The sequence below is a fragment of the Conger conger genome, chromosome 18 (genome assembly GCF_963514075.1).
Source record: "Conger conger chromosome 18, fConCon1.1, whole genome shotgun sequence".
Lineage (NCBI taxonomy): Eukaryota > Metazoa > Chordata > Actinopteri > Anguilliformes > Congridae > Conger > Conger conger.
In genome coordinates, this window is record NC_083777.1 from 31,104,717 (window position 1) to 31,128,439 (window position 23,723).

Sequence of the window (23,723 nt, forward strand, 5' to 3'; positions counted from 1 at the left end):
CTTTACAATCTGACCTGTTGCTTCAGAAACTATGCACGAGATCAGCGTTTGTGTAGTCTCATGTTCCAAATGCATCCTCTATAACGGTCTGAGCCTAAATGTAACGGTTGCTTCCAACATCCAATCGCGAGAACGATTGGGTCCGCTGAATATGTCGTTTTTAGTATTTTAATAGGCTGTAGCCTTCTCCTCTTCCACATGTATTAGCTAAATAAGTTTTACATACTTTCTTGAAGCTCGGTGTCTTTTAAAATGAGAATTCAAGTCTATCGTATTTGCTCAATAGGGTATTAATGTTTCTCGTTTACGGTCTAATTTTCTTTTCAAGCTTACACTTTGTCCACCAAAAATAATGACATTAATAAACGTTTTGACTCTGTTCAAAATAACTAATATCTTATAGCCTACTTAATTTAGGTGGCAGAATGCAACTTTAAGATGTGTCAAACAGTTGTTTTAAGATGCGAAAGAATGTTAAGAGACCTTAGGCTATATCTATGAATATCATCTAGGCTGAATAATGCCTCTGTGCATTGAGATTGTAGCCTTTATCTTGAAATTGTGCGATAATGTTATTTTTGACACTCATAGGTGAGCAAGCGGGGTTGGAACGAGGGAGTCTCTCGTCCAGGCGAATCATATGATGCCAAGAATGTGAGGTTATGAAAATATTTGTCAGATCAAAACCATTCCATCCTAACCGTTTTCTCTGGAACCGGGTCAACTTTTAGGATTGGTGGGGGGGTACGGGACGTATTGTGGGCTATCGGCTGAATTTTAATTCTGTGTAAGCATTAGATCTGCATAAAAAGGGTTTAGGAAACCAAGTCAAGATGCGCAAATAGAGCTCACGCTGTAGCTTATTTGGTGAAGAATAACGCGCACACAGGGCGTGCAGCGGTTGCTGATGAACGGTGACTTTTCCCACTTTCTGCCGTTGATGAGGTTGTAATTTAGAGGAAATTTCTATTGTCTAATTAAAGTGTGGAGGCGCTCCAGCTGCAGTATAGGCCACGGAGGAGAGTGGAGAGAGACCGACGCGGGCACGAAAGGAATGACGGAGGAGTCGGGACTGTCTGATCGGTTGAAAGCTCTTTTCTTTATGCAGGGACCCATGCTGTTCTCCCGTTGGTTTGGCTTTTTAAACGAGTTTATCACGCTATGAAGGGCTGTCTATGCCAAAATGTAACGTTTTGCCCTCTTTGTCTCTCTTGAACGCTTCAATTGGGTCTACATTTATTATTTTGACCTTTCGTTAGCAGGGGATAGACTTCAAAGTAGAACCTCTGTTTTTTTTTCTTCTTCCAAGGGAACTTTTGTGCCGTCTCCGCGGTGTGAGAAGACTCCCCCCCCCCCCCCCCCCATCCCTTTTAGAAGTTTCGTTCCAGGAGCCGAGAAGAAAGACAACTCCGGGGGAATATTGAATGAAAATAAAAATCAATTAGGCTATGGACTTGCGAAGATATAAGGAAGCCTATAGGGAAGGAACGCTGAGATCACACAAAATGCCTTCAGAGATCGCCTGGGAATAAAAGGCCCTCTCTATAATCAGATCTGCTATGGATTTTTGCCCTTTTGAATTGATAAACTCTGCTTTTTTTAAAAGCTAGCCCATTTTGTTCTTGCGAGTTTGGTTTGCCATTATTTTGGCTTGAGTAATTCTTTGAAATTGTATATTATTATTTTAAATGGCGTAGACTTTATTGGGGGTCAGTTTAGATTTCAAAGGTTTGAAAATAATATAAACTAAAGATTTGCAAACCCTTTGTGAAAAAAAGTTAGTTTTTTTTTCATATCACCAAAAAACAATTAGGCTACATAGAGGCCAATGCGAGTAATTTCAGTCCAAACACAGCAATCTCAAGTCTCAAGAAACAGAGTCACATCAAATTCTGTTTGTTTTAAATAATAGGCACAGTACAGCACAGCAAGTCAAACGTAAGACATTATCGTCTTCTCATGGCTGGGCTGCCGACACTAACATTAAACTCGTTGTCATTTGTAGGTCTATATTTACTTCTCGTCTAAGTTCGTGCGCAACATTCTAAAGTGTTCAGGATGACTTTCCACTTTGTTGGAACAGCAAGTATAGGGTTTTTATATTGGGTTAGGGTTTTTATTCAGTAGCTAAATAAAGAAGAAAATCGTCCACTTGTTGAAATTGTAAATCGATAGCAAATTGCGACGCCCCCACTTCTCAAGCCAGCGCAGTTTTAAAAAGGCTGTAGGGATTACCTTTTGATACCACATAATGAAGAAGACCAAACCTAGACGATCTATGATAAAGTGTCTAGTTAATTTTGAATGTAGTACGGTGGTTTTTTTCTGCCCTTTCAGACTAAGCACGATACTGCCATCGTGTGATAAAATATGGACAATGTCTTCGAGCTCAGTGCACGAGTGGAATTTCATTACTGTTTGTGACGCACATATAATCTATTTCACCTTCCAATGTTGTCATGGTATCTTGTGATGTTTTAAGACAGGGCTTAAAATGAGCTACGGTGGACAAATAGATGCAAAGAAAGTCAAACACGACGTGCTGACGGCGCCCAGAATAGCAACGAGCGGTTATGATATTTTATCTTCTGCCACTCTTGAGATATGAGTGACGCCGATCACAGACAAATTGAGGGTAGTTTACTGCACATCTTTAAATATTTATTATTTTACAAGGCGGGCAGCAGTGACACGGCTGATTAGGTTTCTAAGTGGTTTCTAATAAGTCGCTGTCATCTGTATATTCAGGACAGTACACGAGAAAGTCCATTAGGAAAAACGAACTGCCCACCAAAAGAATAGGCTGTGTTAAGTTATTGTAAGCGATCACATGTATAGAAGATACTCCTCTCTAATTACTGTGTAATATGAGCACCTTCTCAAAAATCGACACCGGTAGCAATATCGTTTTACACCTAACCTGTAAATGGTAACGACATTGCTTCGTGTCACAAAAGTGTGTAAATGGCAGGCATTTTAGAGAGCGCCTTTATCCAAAGCGCCGTACAGTTGATGCTTCTCCATTCACCCATTCATAAACACACTGACGGCGATTGGCTGCCATGCAAGGCCCCGACCAGCTCGTTAGGAGCAATTGGGGGTTAGGTGTCTTGCTCGGGGACACATCGACACAGCCATCTACCCTCCGACTGCCAGACGACTGCTCTTACTGCCTGAGCCATGTCGCCCCCCATGTAAAAGGGATGAAATTATCGCAGCACCCCAAGCTCATTTTTCGAACAAAAATATTTTTATTCCAAAGATGCAATCATGGCACTCATGGGAATTGTGAAAACTACAACAAACAATCAAAAAAGCCCATCAATTATCGCATTTTAATTTTTAATACTATAATATTTATTCAAATATGAGTAGTGTTTGGGAGTCTTAACGATCTAACCCCGCGATTATCCCATACTAGAAGGAACACTTTGTTACAGGAAACGGTAAGGCATACTGCAGGTCAACAGTCATTCTAATGTTCTCCACTTCTTTTCAATCATCCAACTGTACAGTACGTGTACTCTTCCTTTACTTGTCCTCGAAAGTAGCTTTCCTTTTTTCAACAAATGCAGTCATTCCTTCTTTTCTGTCATCCTGTGGAGGGAAAAAAAGACTGTATTAGTGACTGATTGACGGGCCTCTGAAGATAGCGGGAAAAACACGGTTTACTCACGGTAGCAAAGGTCCCGTGGAATAATCTCTTCTCCAGTCGATTCCCTTCCGCCAAACTCAACTCAAAGGCTAGAATAAAAAGCACGTCCAATTAACAATCACAATCGTGTTTTTATTCACGTGACCATAATGTAAGTGGCTAAGCTGCTTGACTGGGACCCGGGAGGTTGGTGGTTCAAGCCCCAGTGTAACCACGATAAGATCAGTGCAGCTGTTGGGCCCTTGAGCAAGACCCTTAACCCCACATTGCTCCAGAGGGGGGGGTTGTCCCCCTGCTTAGTCCAAGTCACTTTGGACAAAAGTGTCAGTTCAATGCGTAACTGTGAAGTATGTATTTTTAGTCGACTTCCCAACAAGGACAACCTAATCCTCATAAAATTCCACAGAAATATGAGTAGAAAACCACTGATGGGCCAAACATCTGAACCAAACCTGATGAATGATTCCTAAAAAATCTGTCTAAAATCCAATTTTTACATTCGACCGTTGTGTGTAATCCCATACTTGCAGGCCTGGTTCCATCAGGAGCCGACACGAAATGAATACTTCGTAACACGGCCTGGGATACGTGCCTGAATTGACGGCTTCTTTGGCCATGGCAGAGACCAACTTGGAGTTGGCTGCGATTTTCTCCCCGCATCTCACTGCTTCCTGCACCAGCTGGTCCGCGGGATAGATCTTGCTCACGAGGCCTGCGCGAGGAACACACGCGGACACGGCGCTCCGTTAGAGACGGCACGCGGAAACGCACCCGAGGAATGTGGGCGAGTGGCAGCTTTGACGGGCGACACGAAAAACAACGCCAACCAGGAAATTAAACCACACCGAAGAGAGAAAAAAAGAAAAAGAGGAAAAAAAACACACAAGTGGAGGTTTGTAGTCCTGCAAAGTGTGGTACATACAAGTAGTTGTGTATGAACCATATGTTCATCACCAGAAATCACCCCCCCCCCCCCAAAAAAAATAAAAAATCTGACTGCATGCTCTATACAGGTGAATGTTTACAAGGCCTACCTGACTGCTTGGCCTCCTGTGCAGATATTCGGTCGCCTGTCAGGACCATCTCCATGGCGAGGGATTTTCCGACGGCTCTAGTCAGTCTCTGAGTACCTCCCGCACCTGCCCAAAATCACCTGTCAGTCCCAGTACGGTCAACACCCCGCAGACTGACCCGAACACACACTTAAACCCAATTACATCCGCTCTACCATATGAGCCACTCAGTTCACGCTGTGATTGTTTATATTCTTTAAATAATCTCATCTGGGTAATTACAGAACACAAAACATTATAAATCCTCCTTTTCATTCTGTGTCTCTACTGCCCTCTGGTGGCCGATATGTTCACATGCAGGTATTTCAGGACTCAGGATTATGGAGTTAGCTGGATAAGTAAGTGTGCATGGAGTAAAACATGGAATGGCTCTTTTTACTTCAGTCCATGTTCCAGATTTGGGAAGGTTCTGGGTTTTAAACAGGAGGTAACTGCACTGAGTCATGAAACAGGGCCTAGGTGAGGTCAAGAACACAGCTTCATAAGCAGCAAAGGCCACACGTAATTAAACCAATGAGCAGAGTTTTACCAGGTATGGTCCCCAGGAGGATTTCTGGCTGTCCGAACTGTGCCTTCTCACCGGCGTAAATAATATCACACATCATGGCCAACTCACAACCTCCGCCAAGCTGTGGAGCACAAGATAAGATTTATCTTCTTCGATAAGTTATCAGTCAATAATGATAAGTTATATCAGTTATTAGTAGTAGTAGTAGTAGTAGCAGCAGTACTAGTATAGTAGTCGTAGTAGCAGTAGTACTAGTAGTTATAATATAGTAGCAGTAGTACTAGTATAGTAGTTGTAGTAGCAGTTGTAGTAAAATCAAGATAATTGTTGGGCCTTTCATAAGCTTCATTCCAATGTCCAATGATAAGTCACTGGTTGTGGCCCTGTGATCAAAGCTTACATGTTACAATAAAAATGAAGCTTCCTTAACAAAAGACACATGACGTAAGAGTATGTCATTGTATGTCATATAATGAGAGAAAAATCGCATCGTAAAATTCAGACATATTGTTCTCTCATGTATATAGAGATATGCGTATCGACCAGGGTGCACGACAATATCGGGTAGAGCAGCGATTTAGGCTCAAACTGTCAAAGATCCTCTGATACCCATAACGAATTTAGGTGTCCAGGCTCTACTTTAATTATAGCTTGATGTAATTATAATTTAATCATAATTAAAGTGGGTGACATTAGCTTAGGAGGCAGGTGTGTGTGTGTGTGTGTGTGTGTGTGTGAATGGGTGAATGAGAGCCATCAATTGTAAAGCCCTTTGGACAAAAGCACTATATGAACACAGTCCATTTACCATAATCTCTCATTTTTATGACATGTGTGAGTCTTATTATCATTCACGTGCGTTTGCTAATACCTACAGCAAAGCCGTTCACAGCAGCTATGACGGGCTTCTTCACTTGTGAAACCCTATTCCAGTGTGCCAGGAAGTTTCCACCGTAGCACTCCTGGAAGGTGCGATTCTGCATCTCCTTAATGTCCGCACCGGCTGAAACAACGCACACGCGTTCAATTTTGTAATATCAACGAAGCAGCTATGCTAACATTTGGTATAATTAGGCCTACAGTGTCTAGCAATGATAGCCCTGCTGGAAAAAACCCCAAAAAAAACAGCTCAAGCTAGGTTTGGAAAGAGATGGTAGCTGGTTAACCAGTTCAGACCAGCTCCATACTCAACATGGTTTGACCAGCTCAAGCTATGTTTTGAAACAGCTGGTAGCTGCTATTTCAAGCTGGTCATAGATGGATTTTACACCAGGGTGTACAATATTTCAGTAATACCTCTATACAAGATCGCTCTATTTACATGGTGTATATAGTGCAAGTACTATAGTGTCATTTCAATTCTGTATTAACTGAGCTTATGTTTCAACACATCGGGGAGAAGAGCGTGCACGACTGTTAAAGACGTTTTGCTTGTTAGCAATACAGAAGCAATGTCTTTCAAGGAAGCCGAGTGTAGCCCTCACCTGCAAAGGCTCTCTCGCTGCCTGTGATGACGATAGCACCGATCTCACCGTCGGCTTCGAACGCATCCAAAGCCTGGTTGACCTCCCTAATCAGCGCGTCACAGAGAGCGTTCAGCGCCTTGGGCCGGTTGAGCTGAATTAACCCGACATTCCCCCGGTCACCCTTCTTATCCACCAGGATGTGCTGATATTGTCCACCTGAGAAAATTGGCAACGGATAAATTCCGCACAGATATTACGATGTATTTTTCCCCCCACGCAGAGTGGTCACTGTGTGAAATAGCTTGCCATGCCATGTAGTCGGGGCTTTCAAGACCAGGCTTGATATGGTGCTTGATACCGTTGAGCTTTTAGGCAAACTAAGCAGTAGGTACATTTTAGTGGTAGGAAAAGTATTGCTGGGCTGAATGGCCCGTTCTTGCAATTATGTTATGTAATATCAATGCAGTTCACACCAGGGAGACTGTTGCTTTCTGGACTAGATTGTCCTGGGGCCTGTAACAAGTATTGTGTGGATACTGAATTGAGTTAGCTGGGAAAGTTCACCAAGTAAAACCTTGAACCTTCCAAAACTGGAACATGGACTTAATTAAAACGATCTCTTTCGGGTGTTGCTGGTATCCTGCAGTATACCCCCACACCGACAGACATCGCAACTTGAAACTGAATAGGTCTCTCTCATTTCTGGGGTGCTGCCGTTACTTCAGACTTTCGCCAACAAGGTGTAGTGACACGTCGACTTCAAACAGTCATTGGATTGTGGTCACACGGTAACCAGACTGTGCACCGCTACTCCAAAGAGCATAAAACCTGACATCGGATCAGACCATAAGAGTTTGACCGTGAAACGTTGTTTATGACGCACATGCCATTGCTCACGATACTGAAACACCTGCTAAATGAAACTTATAAAACATATATTAACGTACCTGCGCAGTACTGTCGTGCAGCTGCAAACGTGTACGGTAGTGATTTTGTTGACTTTAGAAGGAAGGCTGCAGATCTGCAAAACATTGCCATTTCAGCGACAGACAAGAAGGTGATCGCGGGTGTGCTTCACCGAGACTGAAGCTACGTCCGGAAGCGGAAATTCACGCGATATTTCCCACATCCAATCAAATGCTCCGTGAGAGTGGGCGGGGAGACGCGTCTAAAATGCTAATCGTGGTATTGGTGAGCGCTGGTCTGATATAACGCAGAAAGGCATTTATCAGGCTAGAAATATCTCGACGGTGTGAACGCAAGACTGTTTAAATTCCACCCGAGCACGCTGAAAACGACCCATTAACTTCGTATGCAGTTCTCTGGTCTTATGGCCGTGGATGTTAAAGTTTGTTTTGTGGTGTGATAACGGTCTCTGCCATACCAGTATGTGGTTGTTGTTATGCCAGATCGGGTCTTTGTCTCCAGTCGATCAACAAGATGTATTTTAGGATCTAAAGTATGTAGGATCTAAAGTATGTAGGATCTAATGTAGATGTAGTTCATATACTTTTCGCATAGTTCCAGGAAATAATTTAGGTGTACTTAAAATATGCCAATTTGGTTACTATATGGGCCTACTCGAAATTACATGTAGTGTACGCCTACTTATATATACTTAAATAAACTGGTCTACTGCTTTTTGTAAAGATAACAACATAAAAAACATTTCAAAGGTAATAAAACCGCTGCAATAAGTCTCCCCTGCTTAGTCTAATCAACTGTAAGTTGCTTTGGATAAAAGCATCAGCTAAAAAACACTATTATTATTATTATTATTATTATTATTATTATTATTATATTATTATCCATCCATCCATCCATTATCTGAACCCGCTTATCCTGATCAGGGTCACAGGGGGGCTGGAGCCTATCCCAGCATACATTGGGCGAAAGGCAGGAATACAACCCAGGACCTCCTTGCTGTGAGGCGGCAGTGCTACCCACTGCACCATCCGTGCCGCCATTATTATTATTATTATTATTATTATTATTATTATTATTATTATTATTCTTCAGTTTGATAGCAAAATGGTTCCAAGTTCCTGCTCAACTAACAGCCCTAGGTAGCTACACATTCTGATGCAGCTTATTTTAAATGTTGGGGAAACAGTTATGAATTGAAAAGTAAGTATGGCACAGATAATGAAATTACATTATGAATGTTTATACATTTTATAAGCATTTGAAAATAGCCCTTTTACTGACAAAGAATATTCAAAGAAAGTTAGGTAATTAACAAAATTACAAATTATGTACTGGGACTGGGATTCTAAACTGGTTTAAACTGTGTTTTGGACACTTCTAGCTGGTCATAGCTTCTTTGTTGCTGGTCATATCTGGTCTGTGGCTGGTTAATGCTAGTTAAAGCTGGTTAAGTTGGTAGAGTACGCTGGTAGGCAGACTGGTGGACCAGTTGACTATAGGATGCTCAGCCAGGGAACAGCTAGTCAACCAGCTAAAACCAGTTAGAAGTGTCCAGAACACACCTTAAGCCAATTTAAGAAAACTGATTGACAAATAAAGGTACTAATATCATAAGGATGTCTCATCATCATCATTATTAAATATTTCTAGCATTTGAAACAAAGCTACATATTTTGCACCCAACAAAACTACCAACTGAAGAAGCAGGTGGTCATATTCGTAGCGAGAACATAACGTCTGCCTGTGTATGGTCGGTATTCTTATATTAGAGTGTAATTGGTCAATTGCCGATTTGAGAATGGGATTCATTGAGGTATTACAATTTGTAAAGAACGAACAGTCAACCCGATTCTTGTAGGGGGTGGTGTCTATGTCACAGCATTATTTCGGTTTTCCGCAGCGCTGCCAAGGCACAGTTTACACGAATTGCCGCGGAAGTGACACATTTTGCGACCCGATTATCAGGTATGTGGTCAGAAACCCGCACGTCTCGAGCTGGTCGTGCGCGAGACGCCGCGAAGCAGTTCCATTCCGACTAGATAAATAGTGAGCCGTTACAACCTGAAAGCGCTGAAAGTGGGCTAATCACTTCACGCTCGGAAGAAGCATTGATATCTCAGGTGAGTCGCTTACGATGCTTCCCAACTTCGGTGATTTACGTGGGATGTGCAACATTAATCCGCAATTATTTATTTGTCGTCTTCTAAATGGAAATATACCCAATTTATAGGCTATGGAAAATATCCGACCAGAACGATGAGGCTTTTTCTGCTAGGGTCTGTAGCCTATTCATAGTGAAGAAATGGCGATGCTGACTACTAGTCAACTGCCGCCTCCTTTCATAGAAAACACGGTGTTTCACAGAAAAGCACGGAACAGGTGAACATTTACTAAATTATATGTTTGCCAGAAGAAGAATTCCATTTGAAAATTATTTCCTAGAATATCGCAAGTAGGTCGGCTTCGTTTAGACTGCTGCAGTCGTAGACTACAATGGAAAACGTCCTTCGACATTACACAGATGCACATCCAAGAAAATAGATGTTATTTCAATACTGCTTAACCGTTGTCTAGATGTAATTACACTCGATAAAATTCCATTGTAGCCTACACGCAGCGATTGAATAAATTATATCTGAGGATTCCATTTTTAGAAATAACCAACAGAGCCGACACACATTCGGTATCGTCTGCTTATGCAATGTTTTCAAAAGCTAGTTGGCATTGACTGGGGTTTAATCATTTAATTAGGCAGAAAATACAGCATTCACTTAAGCGATGAACAAATGTAAGCCATAGCCGATATCAATCGACAAACTCCATGCTGGGTGATTCATTTTTTTTTTTTTTGAGTGAGCTAATGTACAATTTGAAATTAGACATCGAATTTGAGAAAAATTCTGAAAACCTAGTTTGTATTTATGCAATTCCGAGTGCTGTTTAAGTATTGCCAAGTTGTGCGGTTGTTTTTATTTAGCCTATTCATATGTATTTTTATTAATTTATTAATGTATTTATGGTGTGAGGATGGCAGCTACAGAGCTGGTTCCTTTTCTCTCCCTGACCCATTTTGGTTTGGTTTTGGCCGTGCAGATAACTATCTGGAGATGCATCTACAAAATATTATACATTTTGTGGCAGTTTCACAAACACTGATTAAGCCAAGTCCTAGACTGAATTCAATTTTGAATGTTGTATTGTCCATGCAAAACTGAATTTAGTCCAGGAATAAGCTTAATCTGTGTCGGTGAACCCAGCCAATAGCCACTGTACAATCTACACATTTCAGCCAATTTGCCTAATATCTTTTGTCATATGCTGCATAATGCTTGTAATCACATTTCAGTTTACAACAGTTATGCAACGGAATGCCCCCCCCAAAACAATCCTAAAATCACCAATAGATTTGGTATGTTAGCATTTGATCAGATGACCAGTCTGGAAAACACTGTGGCTATCGCTGCATGAGACCCATCACAGAAGCATTTCAGCAGTGAGGTGAACCTGTGTGCCCTGGCTGGGCGAACATTACATTACATTACATTATTGGCATTTGGCAGACGCTCTTACCCAGAGCGACGTGCAGTTGATTAGACTAAGCAGGAGACAATCCTCCCCTGGAGCAATGCAGTGCTACCCACTGCACCATCCTGGAGCAATGCAGGGTTAAGGGCCTTGCTCAAGGGCCCAACGGCTGTGCGGATCTTATTGTGGCTACACCGGGATTAGAACCACCGACCCTGTGTGTCCCAGTCCTTTACCTTAACCACTACGCTACGGGCCACCCCACACATGTAGCCTCTGTCCTGGCAGGGCAAACATGCTTGTAGCATCTGCTTGTATCTGTTACAAACCAATATATAATACCACTCCCAATAAGGCCTCAGAGTGCCCAGGGGGATGACAAATGTCAGTCTGCGTTCTCCAAAAAAGGCAAAAAATGCATCCATCCATCCATCCATCCATCCATTATCTTAACCCGCTTATCCTGAACAGGGTCACAGGGGGGGCTATCCCAGCATACATTGGGTGAAAGGCAGGAATACACCCTGAACAGGTTACCAGTCCATCGCAGGGCACACACACCATTCACTCGCACCCATGGGCAATTTAGATTCAGCCTAACCTGCATGTCTTTGGACTGTGGGAGGAAACTGGAGTACCCAGAGGAAACCCACGCAAACACAGGGAGAACATGCAAACTCCACACAGAGAGGCCCCGGCCGACAGGGATTCGAACCCAGGACCTCCTTGCTGTGAGGCGGCAGTGCTACCCACTGCACCATCCGTGCCGCCACTATGTAATATCAGTTTACAAATTAAAGTGAGGTACACATTGTTATCTGAAAATACACATTGTTGCACCTTGTTATCTCATAGCCTACTTAGCCGAAGGGATTGGGTTCCCTAATTATTTCTCCATCACCGTAGCATACCCTAAAAAAATAAAGAAATCAAACGATGGTGAAATTGTGAGATGTCTTGTTTCTTGCTTTCCGCAGAGTGGGTTTTCTCCAGGATGGACAGGGCTGTAGCGGTCTGCTGGATGTTTATGCTGCTATCGGCCTTCTTCTGTGAAACCGTGATCTCCAAGGGGGGTAGAGGGGGGGCGAGGGGAGCTGCCCGCGGGAGCGCCCGTGGATCGCGCACCCGCTTCAAAACCCCGCGGCGCTACAGCTCGTCGCCGGCGAGGGTCGCGGGGGCCGCCGCAGCCGGAGCCGCAGCAGGCATGGCGGCCGGCGCCTGGTACGGATCTTCACGGTATCGCACGGAGGACGGCTCGCCGAGGTTCGACGGAGAGAACGGAAACCGGACGGACGGCGATTTCTACAGCTACAGGACGTCGGCCTCCGCCACGCACGCGACCTCCCTCCTCCCATTCCTGTCCATATTCGGTTCAGTCAATTTACTGAAATACTTCAGCCTCTGATCGACGCTCTCGCCTTTCGCTTAGAAAAAAATACAAAAAAAGAAGATACTTCACTTCAGGGCCAGACGTGCAGAATTTAAGTATCATACAAACACGTCGCCACATAGTGTCAGTAATATTCAGCATTCATGAGCATTCATTCATTTATTACAACTGAAATAAACTAGAGCCAAGACATTGCCATAAAGCCGTGTTGCTCTTACGTTTTGTTGTCGTAAATGGTTAACTGATTCTGAATGCTGACATGCCAGTAGACAATGTAATGTTTACGAATGGCGAGGAATGTGTGTGTATGGTACCCTGCACTTGTAATGCTAAGTGTGCACAAGAGCCCCTGATGTGAAGTATAGATTACTAAAAATCTGATTTCTGGGGAAGAAAGTATCCATTTAAGTTATAAGTGCAGTGCAAAATAAGTGTCAATAAGTTGAAATGCCCGCTATCAAATCTAAATATGTTAATTCCCCACAAACGGACCATAATATTGCAGTACATAGCTTAATCTACTGGATTACTCAGTAGTGTAAAAACAATAATTACCCATTGATTGATTTCCGATGAGATCCTACAAAATACTGCCCATGTTTTAACCAATGCAGTGCGTAATCCGTACTAAGCACACCACAAGATATGCTATCATACTGTGTCCTTCATTAGCTAGAATCCCCTTTATTACCTAAATAGCATGTTTATCATAATGCCTATTTGTAAATATGTATTATGAATTACGGTAGCTATATGATGCATCAGTGCCAATTTGTAATTCAAACCACGGTTGAAATGCCAATGATATTGATTACACAGGGATTATGGAAGAACAATCTCTAGCTCAAAAAGCAATGCCAATTATATTTATTCCCAGTCACCAGTTAAATATTTATAGGCCTTGGATCTCACAGATTGCCTCAACTAATTATTTATACAAAATCAAAATTCTGACCATAAAACTTCAATTCTACCTCTCAATGAAGCCACGGAATTATAAAATAGATTATTGGGTGGGCACAGGCTCACTGCAACCATAAAAAAGGGTTTTTAAACTGCCAAAGGCCAGAATTATGATCATTGATCAAATTTGAGACTTGCATTTATAATCAATATTGTACATACATGATAGGCAATCTGAAAATGTTCTGTGCCGGTTTGTTTCCTCGTTTTTGGTGGAGAGAGATGATGCAGCCAGTGTTTGTTGCAGTTTTGTGCAGTTGATTGTGGTCTCTGCTCAGATGTTAATTGGTTCATTGTATGGGAACCCGGATTACCTGTTCTAGAGCTCAGGTGAGCTGCTGCTAGGAAGGAATCTATAAAGCCGTTTATGACCGTGGTTCAGTCGAGACTCTATTGAACACTGCGGTTCTGTAGAGTGGCTCTGTCGGACACTGCGGTTCTGTAGAGTGGCTCTGTCGGACACTGCGGTTCTGTAGAGTGGCTCTGTTGGACACTGTGGTTCTGTAGAGTGGCTCTGTTAGACACTGGTTCTGTAGAGTAGCTCTATTGGACTCTGTGGTTCTGTAGAGGTACTCTATTGGACTCTGCGGTTGTGTAGAGTGGCTCTATTGGACACTACGGATCTGTAGAGTGGCTCTATTCAACACTGCGGTTCTGTAGAGTGGCTCTATTGGACAGTGTGGTTCTGTAGAGTGGCTCTATTGGACACTACGGATCTGTAGAGTGGCTCTATTCAACACTGCGGTTCTGTAGAGTGGCTCTATTGGACACTGTGGTTCTGTAGAGTGGCTCTATTGGACAGTGTGGTTCTGTAGAGTGGCTCTATTGGACACTGTTGAGCTGGAATTGCCACCGCTGAAACCCTACTGTATGATGTCAAACTGAGAACCGTGTCTGAACGAGAGGCGTCTCCACAAGAGGCCTTCATCAGCTTATACTGACCTCTTTTAAATGTGCTCAGTTTACATGGCTAACACTGCAAATGATAAATTCCAGTTCAACACATTTTGGTCTTAATAAGAGATTTAATTCAAGCCGCACGCCAAAATCTATTTATTTAGTTACTGACTGAAGTATGATGCAGGCGGCGTTGCTGTGTTCGTGACTCACACAAAGATATCTTAAAATGTAAAGCTTTGATTTTGGTCAATGCGCTGAGAGTTTAAAGGGCGGTTGAGGACAGGTTGTTTGAGGTGGCGTGACATCGTCCTGCTGGATCCCCTGAAGGCTGGAAGGGCCTAAATTTACTCACAAAGTAAACCGCCAAAAATGTTCATGATTCCTACATTCAGGGGCAGAGTTGGGAATTCTGGGCCCCCTGAAAGAGTATTGCTCTGGGGCCCAATTGTTAAGCCTACTGGAGTTTTTCCGGGCCCTCTCCAGCTGGGCCCCCCCCTCAAACTGTGGGGCCCTAGAATCAGCAGCCCCTTTCACCCCACTGCCGATGCCCAAATGTAGAAATACATACCTTTTACAAAACAAAAAAGGTACAAATTCATTATTAATCCAATGGCAAGTTTACAGTTATAGTGCAGCTTTATGTACCTCTAGGGTACCACACCAGCGACAAGCTTTTGCACCTTTCTTCTCAGTGTACAAACATTCATCAGGCACTTTATTGGGTAGACCTGTACACCAGCTTGTTAATGCAAATATTTAATCAGCCAATCATGCAGCAGCAAGTAAATGCATAAAAGCATGCAGACGTTCATGGTTCAGCTGTTTTTCAGACCGAATGTCAGAATGGGGGAAGAAATGTGATCTAAGTGACTTTGACCGTGGAATGATTGTTGGTGCCAGACAGGGTTGTTTGAGTATCTCAGAAACTGCTGATCTCCTGGGATTTTAACGCACAACAGTCTCAGAGCAGCCTTGACTCCCACACGGGCCTCGGAGAGAGCAGGTGGGGAGAAGGCAGAACTTCTGCTGCGGTGGGCGTGTAACAGCAGAACCGTCCGTGAGACTCCCAAACGGAGGGGCTGGCTGAGGCCGCCCTGCTTTACCCTGTCGGCCTGAGAGCGGCGGCCAGTCCGTTACCAGGGCGACTGTGAGGCGATGACCTGTCAGTCAGCCCACGGCAGAGGAGTGATGGACAGTTGAGCCAGACTGTTGCGGTGAAGTGACTGGGACGTGACGGGATGTGATTGGGGATTCCGCAATCGGACTGGGGACAATCTGTGACCATGGGGGGCTGAGGTACAGAACCTATAACCTGTGGTGGAGTTTAATAGGCTGAGATGATTCAGTACTGATAGTGCCAAAAGACGCGAAACAGCGCATGCCTTCAGGGGAGTGGTTTTTGGATTCTTCTGAAACAGAGAGTAGTGGCTGTTGAAATGAACTCAAACAGCGAGGTCTGCGCAGAATCTGAGCTGGACCTAGTCTTTTAATTTTAGGACCCTAATTTGGCCATTTTAGAAATCCCATACATTCCTGAACCCTGCTTTGTAAACTGTGCACAGTGTAAAATTCAGCATGCAAATTGAGCATAAGAGAAATCTAAATCCAATGACTGAACTGTCTCAAAAATACATAATTGAAATAAAATTGCAAGAGAGTAAATGTAATCATGCATTGTAATGTTTGCATATGTATTATATTGAACATCAAATATATTTTGTAGATTTACATTACATACAATATATTTAGAGAAATTATACAGAACTTTTACAAATATTTGCAAGTTTGAAGTTGTCATGATACTGTAAAAATGATATAATCTGGTATGGTAGATTAGGTAGTTCTTATTGACAAGTCTGTGTTACTGAAATGCTTTGATTACACTGTCACCCAAAACCTTTTCGTACCACGTACAAAGTTTTGTATTTTATTGCTTTTACAAATGTGCTTTAATTGCCAATTTATTGTGTCCTGTTGTTCATATAAAATAAGACAAAAATAGAAGTTAATTTCCATGAAAAGCACTTTCATGTGAATGTTTGTTGCACTCGTATAAAAATATTGAATATACACTTCAGGGTTTGAAAATTATTCAAATTCTTCATAAAAACTTGAGATATTTAAGGCTTCTCTTCATTGTTGGATAATTTTATTAAAATAACATTTTAAATATTACATTTATATTGAGTTTTCCTGGCGTCTCATTCCTGTGGCCTGTATCTGACACCAGCAGCAATCTTCATAAAAACCCTTACAACCCAGAACACCAGCTGTAGTGTTCACTTATGAACATATTTATCTCAAATTAATTCACTCACATAATTCACTTTTTGTAAATGGTAGGCATTTATATAGCGCCTTTATCCAAAGCACTGTACAATTGATGCTTCTCATTCACCCATTCATACACACACTCACACACTGACGGCGATTGGCTGCCATGCAAGACCCCGACCAGCTCATCAGGAGCATTTGGGGGTTAGGTGTCTTGCTCTGGGACACTTCGACACAGCCCGGGCGGGGGATCGAACCGGCAACCCTCCGACTGCCAGACGACTGCTCTTACTGCCTTAGCCAATGAGACGACTGCTCTTACTGCCTGAGCCAATGAGACGACTGCTCTTACTGCCTGAGCCAATGAGACGACTGCTCTTACTGCCTGAGCCAATGAGACGACTGCTCTTACTGCCTGAGCCATGTCGCCCCCCGCCCTCACTCACTCACTCACACTCACTTTTTAGATGCAAAGCACCTCATGGACCTGGCTTGTAGCTCACTTGTGTACTCGTGTACTCACTCACACACTCACATACTCACTCACTCACTCACACACTCACTCACACTCACTCACTCACACACTCACATACTCTCTACTTATTCTTGACTAGGCTTAATCTGAGTCTGAAACTAGCCTGAGTTTGCTCCAGGTATGTGCATGTGTGGACCATGTTGTTCCGAATTGTCAGCCAATGACCGGAGATCTTACAAAAATAACTTTTATTATGGCTTAGTGCCTGAACACAGATTTATTTCAGTATTTCAGCCACTTGTGACTGCCTTCCACTCCTCCGACCAGCAGGGGGCAGTGTGGTCAGTCCAGGGTCACTCTGCCCAGCTCTCCCTGTCTGAACGCCCTGATGAAGTGGTATGCAGCAGCACTGTAGTTCGGCATTGTGATGGTGATGTCACCTGGAAACAGAGTTTTGGGGATTTTCTTTTTTTAATGGAACATTACATTACATTACGTTATTTAGCTGACACTAACCTTGCAGGTCCCAGTCATGTACCTTAGCCATTAGGCTATAGGCTAGACTGAGTAAAACTCACAAAGCAGGATTACCGAGTTAGCTGGATAACTGCACTGAGTAAAACCCACAAAGCAGGATTACTGAGTTAGCTGGATAACTGCACTGAGTAAAACCCACAAAGCAGGATTGCTGAGTTAGCAGGATAACTGCACTGAGTAAAACCCACAGAGCAGGATTACTGAGTTAGCTGGATAACTGCACTGAGTAAAACCCACAAAGCAGGATTACTGCGTAAAACACAGAGCCGCCCCAAATCTAGAGTAAAAAGAGCTGAAAGTGAAAGTCAAGGTCTACAGCAGCAAATGAGCCACCCTGGCACATTCATATAAATGTCATTAATGTCTGCTGACCTTGTCAAATAAACTAATAAAGTAAAGGAAAAGTATTAAAATGAAAAAAGCACTGGGAGTGTTTGGCTCACCCACTCCAGTGATGGCCTTGACTTTCTGGGTCTTCCCCAGCTTCACGGCGATGCCCTTCAGGACCTGCTGAATGTCATCACTGGGCTCCGGCAGGCTGTAGTGATCCACATAACTGCAGAAACCACCGCTAATTAGCCCACAATGCACTGCAGAAACCACCGCTAATTAGCCCACAATGCACTGCAGAAACCACCGCTAATTAGCCCACAATGCACTGCAGAAACCACCGCTAATTAGCCCACAATGCACTGCAGAAACCACCGCTAATTAGCCCACAATGCACTGCAGAAACCACCGCTAATTAGCCCACAATGCACTGCAGAAACCACCACTAATTAGCCCACAATGCACTGCAGAAACCACCGTTAATTAGCCCATAATGCACTGCAGAAACAACTGCTAATTATATACAATATATTATAAACCAGGGGTGAGCAATTCTGGTTTAGGGAGGCCAGTGTGTACACAGGTTTTTGTTTTCACCGAACACCCCGGCTAAATGAGGTCAATCAGCTGTGTGCACAAACACTGCTTCTGATTATATCACAGTAAAATATTTAATGTAAGGACACAGGAACATTCAGCTGTCATTCATACACTTATGAAGAAATGAAGCTAAAATGTCAGATGGCATGAGGGCTAATTATGTAACTGAGGCCAGATGTTGCCAAGAAAACCAGAAACGCATGTTTGCCCACCTCTCTAAAGCATACAAAAAAAGGCAAGCAACCTGTTTTACATGCAGAACACATTTAAATACAAATACGCCCATCACCCTCCAATAACTGCTCCAAAGCAAATGAAAAAAATACCTGAATTTTTCAAGTCTGTTCAGGGAGTACAGTAAATAATCAGCAATGATGTCTTCACCAACTAAATGGTCCAATATGGTTCCTGGAAATGGAGTCAGAGACAGAGGGTGCATCATTAGTGGAATTCTGATCACCAACTTGTGTTCCTTTGACAGGAAATATCTACTGGAATGCCATTACCATTACCAAAGGACCACAGCATTTTGTGCAGAAGACAATTAATAATGGGAAAACAAAAACCCTAAGGCAGTATTACGTAACTTAGGTTCCAGAAGACAAGCAAAACAAAAGAAGGAAAGTGTACAATGAAATAGTCTCAGCAGACACTTACCACACAAGGCTAACTTCATCCCAGTTTCAGACACTTACCACACAAGGCTAGCTTCATTCCCGTTTCAGACACTTACCACACAAGGCTAACTTCATTCCCGTTTCAGACACTTGCCACACAAGGCTAACTTCATTCCCGTTTCAGACACTTACCACACAAGGCTAGCTTCATTCCCGTTTCAGACACTTACCACACAAGGCTAACTTCATTCCCGTTTCAGACACTTACCACACAAGGCTAGCTTCATTCCCATTTCAGACACTTACCACACAAGGCTAGCTTCATTCCCGTTTCCAAGCTTTCGATTTTAGGAGGAAACACTCCGGGCGTGTCGACTAAAAACAGAGCCGGCCTCTCGCAGACCTGCAGACACAGTGTTTCGGTGAGGCTCTGTTTCTGGGGCTCAGACACACAGACGTCCACACTCCCATGCGCTCGGTGACACAGCAGAGATATTCACCTGGATTTTGGTTAAGACGGCCTTAGTTATGCCCGGTTCCCCTCCAACCCTAGAAGCTCGACCTTAAATTGAAATAGAACCAAAAACAGGTTATGCCATATGGCACTGTCGACATTTTACCTTTTAATCAAAATGACTGCTATACTCAAAGGGTTAATTCCCATTGACCAAATCTGTACTCAGGACAAACAAGGTAACATTTAGGTCAAATATATGCAGGCTATGAAACACTGACAAGTGGAATTTTTTAATTGGACCATGATAAATTGATGGTTCTCTTCCCACCTTTTTTCAGGTTTGTTCTCCTCAGAGCATTAATCAGTGATGACTTCCCCACATTCGGGACTCCGATCACCATCAAGCAGTAGTGTGTGTCCTACACAACACACAAACACACGCTGTAGTGTCCTACACAACACACAAACACACACTGTAGTGTCCTACACAACACACAGAGACACGCTATAGTGTGTGTCCTACACAACACACAAACACACACTGTAGTGTCCTACACAACACACAGAGACACGCTATAGTGCGTGTCCTACACAACACACAAACACATGCTGTAGTGTGTGTCCTACACAACACACAGAGACACGCTATAGTGTGTGTCCTACACAACACACAAACACACGCTGTAGTGTGTGTCCTACACAACACACAGAGACACGCTATAGTGTGTGTCCTACACAACACACAGAGACACGCTATAGTGTGTGTCCTACACAACACACAGAAACACGCTATAGTGCGTGTCCTACACAACACACAAACACATGCTGTAGTGTCCTACACAACACACAAACAAACGCTATAGTGTGTGTCCTACACAACACACAGAGACACGCTATAGTGTGTGTCCTACACAACACACAAACACACACTGTAGTGTCCTACACAACACACAAACAAACGCTATAGTGTGTGTCCTACACAACACACAGAGACACGCTATAGTGTGTGTCCTACACAACACACAGAAACACGCTATAGTGTGTGTCCTACACAACACACAACTCGCACTCAGTTGGGCCGACCGTATTATATGGGACAGATTTAAGGCATTTCTGAGGTCAGGGTAGAGAAATGACACTCCGGGTTTTGCAGGAGAATATCTGCGTGCCCACACAAGCCACCTCACCTCTTCTCTGTGGTAACGAGGGCTGCTCTCAATCAGCTGCGTCACCATGGGAACGATCTGGAGATGGAACACAGAAAACCACCTCATCCACAGAACACCTCCCACACAAAGCTCGCATATTAAAATGCATCAGTGGCATTCGGCACTAGTGTAGAATGCCACTGATCTATGTAAAACACGACCATAAATGATGTAAGTGAAATGTATGTGACGGTGCATCGCTTGTCATGTGATGTGAAAAGCTGTTGCGCGATTGGTTATCCACTGAGCCATGTTCAGAGCTCATCCAAAACACACGCCCAGGGCTGAAACACCATTTTACACATTACAAACTATACAGAGCTACAAGAGAAACATGATTACGTTACACACTGCAAGGCAACAAGTACCACAAGAGCCTGAAACTACACCCTGCAGATCACGCAGTACTACAGGAGAGCTAGTGACTATTTTACACCCGACAGTTCAGACACAGATCTGGGGAAAGGAGCATCTCTTCTTGATGATAACAATTTGCAGGAAGCGGGTAACAACCAATGGCGAACTCATGAAATGGTGACCTAATGAATTAGTTTAGGCATGGCTAACTACTGAATTACCTAGTATTTGAATAGTAAACTATTAATCATGCTAAATTTGCAGGGTGCTTCTGCTGTGGCACCCAGGCAGGAGGCTTTGGACAGTCACAGAGTCGTCAGCCAACTTTAGATGTGCTGTGGAATATTTCAGAGGAGTAAACACCAATGGCTGTGGTCTGTGGTCTTCACTGATGTTTCCAATCTGTTTCAGACTCTTAACTCATCTTAGGTTACCTTCTAAACTGTGAATGGTTAACATTAGCCTACAGCTATCCGTGGCCTATGTCTTTACTGTTCATCAACACAATGCATTCGCTCCTGTTGCTCTTAAAGGCACAATATGTAATTTCAGACTTCTAACGGTCAAGAGAGGAACTGCAGCAACAAACATGCTCAAACCATAACACTGCTTATCCCACCCCTTCTCTGCGAACGCGCTGACATTGAAACGCCATTGGCTGTGGCACTTAGAATCAATTTTCAACCACTGAGCTTTAATTGTTGTACAGCTATACAATGTTTTGGTACGTGAGTGCCAGCCCGCCAACTGCATAATTTGAAACCCGGATTTAAGGACTATAAACACAGGAGGGTGAGTCAACAGTGAGCCTTTTGCTCTTGTAACAATGTTTTAACACAAAAATCTTACCTATTGTACCTTTAAATTCAGTCCTGGTCTAAGTTCTATGGTTATGCCTGTACCAAAGGGTCTGGGTCTCACCTTTTTAACGTTAACATCCATCTGTCTCAGGCAGTCTGTGAATAGCACGTTCTCCAAACCACTTTGCTCCAGCTGTTTAAGAACCCTCTGGAGGGAGAAATAATTAGTACATTATGGGGGAATGTGTTTCGTATGCTACAGAACAGGAGGGATTCATAAAATAAATCAGAAAGGAGGCTACCTGCTTGCTGGATGGATCAGCCAGATCCAATTTGTTCAATATCAGTAAATGTGGTCGGATGTTTAAGCTTTCTTGAAAGGCTGGATTTCTCCCAGAGAACGGTATGTGGTTCAGTTAAAGAAGAATCTGAACTTAACTTCCCAATGTCTTTCACGTTGTATTATACAAGCAATATCACATTATAATAATATACGACAGTTGTTTTTTTTTTTTGCCGGACAGCTGCCTACGAGTACCGAGTATCCCACAGAACTCTATAGTTCAGAGGTCTATTCCGATGCTCCATTCCGTTGACTGGAGAGCACACAAAACTCGTGTTTAAAAAAAGGCTATATTTTTCCACAATGCAGAAAGGACAGATGAATGTGTCAGCATCTGTGGACTTGTTATATTTTATATTTTAATACTGAGCTCATTAATGTAATGGCACAGTGCAAGTGTGTTGACAGCTGGAGTGGAGAGTGGGGAGTGGGGAGCTAGCTAAGAACAAGGGATGCTGTTAATTAAAGGATATTCTGGCATCGTGAATTTCTAATATGCAGTCCACCTTTCTCAGATTCGCTTTCATCCGTCTCAAACCTACAAAGATAAAAACAGCAGAACATAAGATTACTTATTTCAGCAGCGCTACATATCTAACTTCTAGTCCCTGCGAAGCTAAAAAACGGATGGTTGGTAATAACCATGAATATGACCAACCTTTTGCCATATGGCCCGGGAACCAATGTGCAATATTTCGTTCGCCAAAATCGAAAACAGCTCGGAATCTTGAAGCGTCACGGAGTATTTGTTGAAGCCTCATTTTACTGACATTTAAGCTGTTACTGTAACTTAAGTTTTCATGTTTTTTTACACAGAACTGTTCAAGACCTTGCTTGCTACACGGTTAAGCGTCCGTGTAACAACATGCGTCAAAAACTGGAGTTCCGTCTGCGTTGCCGCTTCGACCCAAACAAAATGGTAAATGGTAAATGGTAAATCCAAGCGCTGTACAATTGATGGTTCTCATTCACCCATTCATGCACACACCCACACACCAACGGCGATTGGTTGCCATGCAAAGTACCAACCAGCTCGTCAGGAGTATTGGGGGGTTAGGTGTCTTGCTCAGGGACACTTACACACACGAATCGAACCGGTCGACTGCCAGACGACATTGGCTCAAACTGCAGTGTATAATGGATAAACAGCAATATTCTGGATTGTCATGACTAAAAAAGATCATATGGAGAACTTTCTGAAACTCCAATTTCCAGATAACATATGCGGGTTCACCAAAGGGCAGTCACCAGTCATCTGCCATGAATGGTTTAGATTTGCTTCGAACTTCTGGACTATGAGTGTCTCTTACTGTAGCTT

General features: G+C 43.1%; 3 protein-coding genes across 3 annotated transcripts; 1 reads left to right on the forward strand and 2 right to left on the reverse strand.

Annotated features, from left to right (window-relative positions):
* Positions 1-3,228: 3,228 nt before the first annotated feature.
* echs1 (enoyl CoA hydratase, short chain, 1, mitochondrial) lies at positions 3,229-7,814 on the reverse strand. Its single transcript, XM_061228441.1, has 8 exons — positions 7,650-7,814; positions 6,721-6,918; positions 6,112-6,239; positions 5,258-5,357; positions 4,690-4,794; positions 4,248-4,367; positions 3,677-3,744; positions 3,229-3,597 (listed from the first exon to the last, which is right to left on the reverse strand). The coding sequence occupies exons 1-8, from the start codon at positions 7,738-7,740 to the stop codon at positions 3,532-3,534; spliced, it is 876 nt and encodes a 291-aa protein (XP_061084425.1). The 5' UTR covers positions 7,741-7,814; the 3' UTR covers positions 3,229-3,531.
* Positions 7,815-12,148: 4,334 nt separating this feature from the next.
* Positions 12,149-12,559, forward strand: sprn (shadow of prion protein). The gene has a single exon (XM_061227608.1). The coding sequence runs from the start codon at positions 12,149-12,151 to the stop codon at positions 12,557-12,559; it is 411 nt and encodes a 136-aa protein (XP_061083592.1).
* A 4,828-nt stretch (positions 12,560-17,387) lies between these two features.
* On the reverse strand, positions 17,388-23,357 carry mtg1 (mitochondrial ribosome-associated GTPase 1). The gene is made up of 11 exons (XM_061228530.1): positions 23,064-23,357; positions 22,876-22,943; positions 22,365-22,466; positions 22,184-22,270; positions 20,885-20,941; positions 20,026-20,116; positions 19,741-19,802; positions 19,547-19,643; positions 18,950-19,031; positions 18,137-18,249; positions 17,388-17,596 (listed from the first exon to the last, which is right to left on the reverse strand). Exons 1-11 carry the CDS (start codon positions 23,164-23,166, stop codon positions 17,499-17,501), a joined length of 960 nt encoding a protein of 319 aa, XP_061084514.1. The 5' UTR covers positions 23,167-23,357; the 3' UTR covers positions 17,388-17,498.
* Between the last annotated feature and the right edge of the window lie 366 nt (positions 23,358-23,723).

What these genes read in the sequence shown, in the direction of transcription:
- echs1 (XM_061228441.1), bottom strand. Translation starts at nt 7,740, where the DNA reads ATGGCAATGTTTTGCAGATCTGCAGCCTTCCTTCTAAAGTCAACAAAA. An exon ending in CCTCCTGGGGACCATACCTG is followed by an intron (nt 4,795 to 5,257) that starts GTAAAACTCTGC and finishes GATTTTGGGCAG; the next exon opens with GTGCGGGAGGTACTCAGAGA. An exon ending in ACAGGAGGCCAAGCAGTCAG is followed by an intron (nt 4,368 to 4,689) that starts GTAGGCCTTGTA and finishes TTCCTCGCGCAG; the next exon opens with GCCTCGTGAGCAAGATCTAT.
- sprn (XM_061227608.1), top strand. Translation starts at nt 12,149, where the DNA reads ATGGACAGGGCTGTAGCGGTCTGCTGGATGTTTATGCTGCTATCGGCC.
- mtg1 (XM_061228530.1), bottom strand. Translation starts at nt 23,166, where the DNA reads ATGAGGCTTCAACAAATACTCCGTGACGCTTCAAGATTCCGAGCTGTT. An exon ending in CCCGGGCCATATGGCAAAAG is followed by an intron (nt 22,944 to 23,063) that starts GTTGGTCATATT and finishes TTATCTTTGTAG; the next exon opens with GTTTGAGACGGATGAAAGCG. An exon ending in CTGATCCATCCAGCAAGCAG is followed by an intron (nt 22,271 to 22,364) that starts GTAGCCTCCTTT and finishes TTCTCCCTCCAG; the next exon opens with AGGGTTCTTAAACAGCTGGA.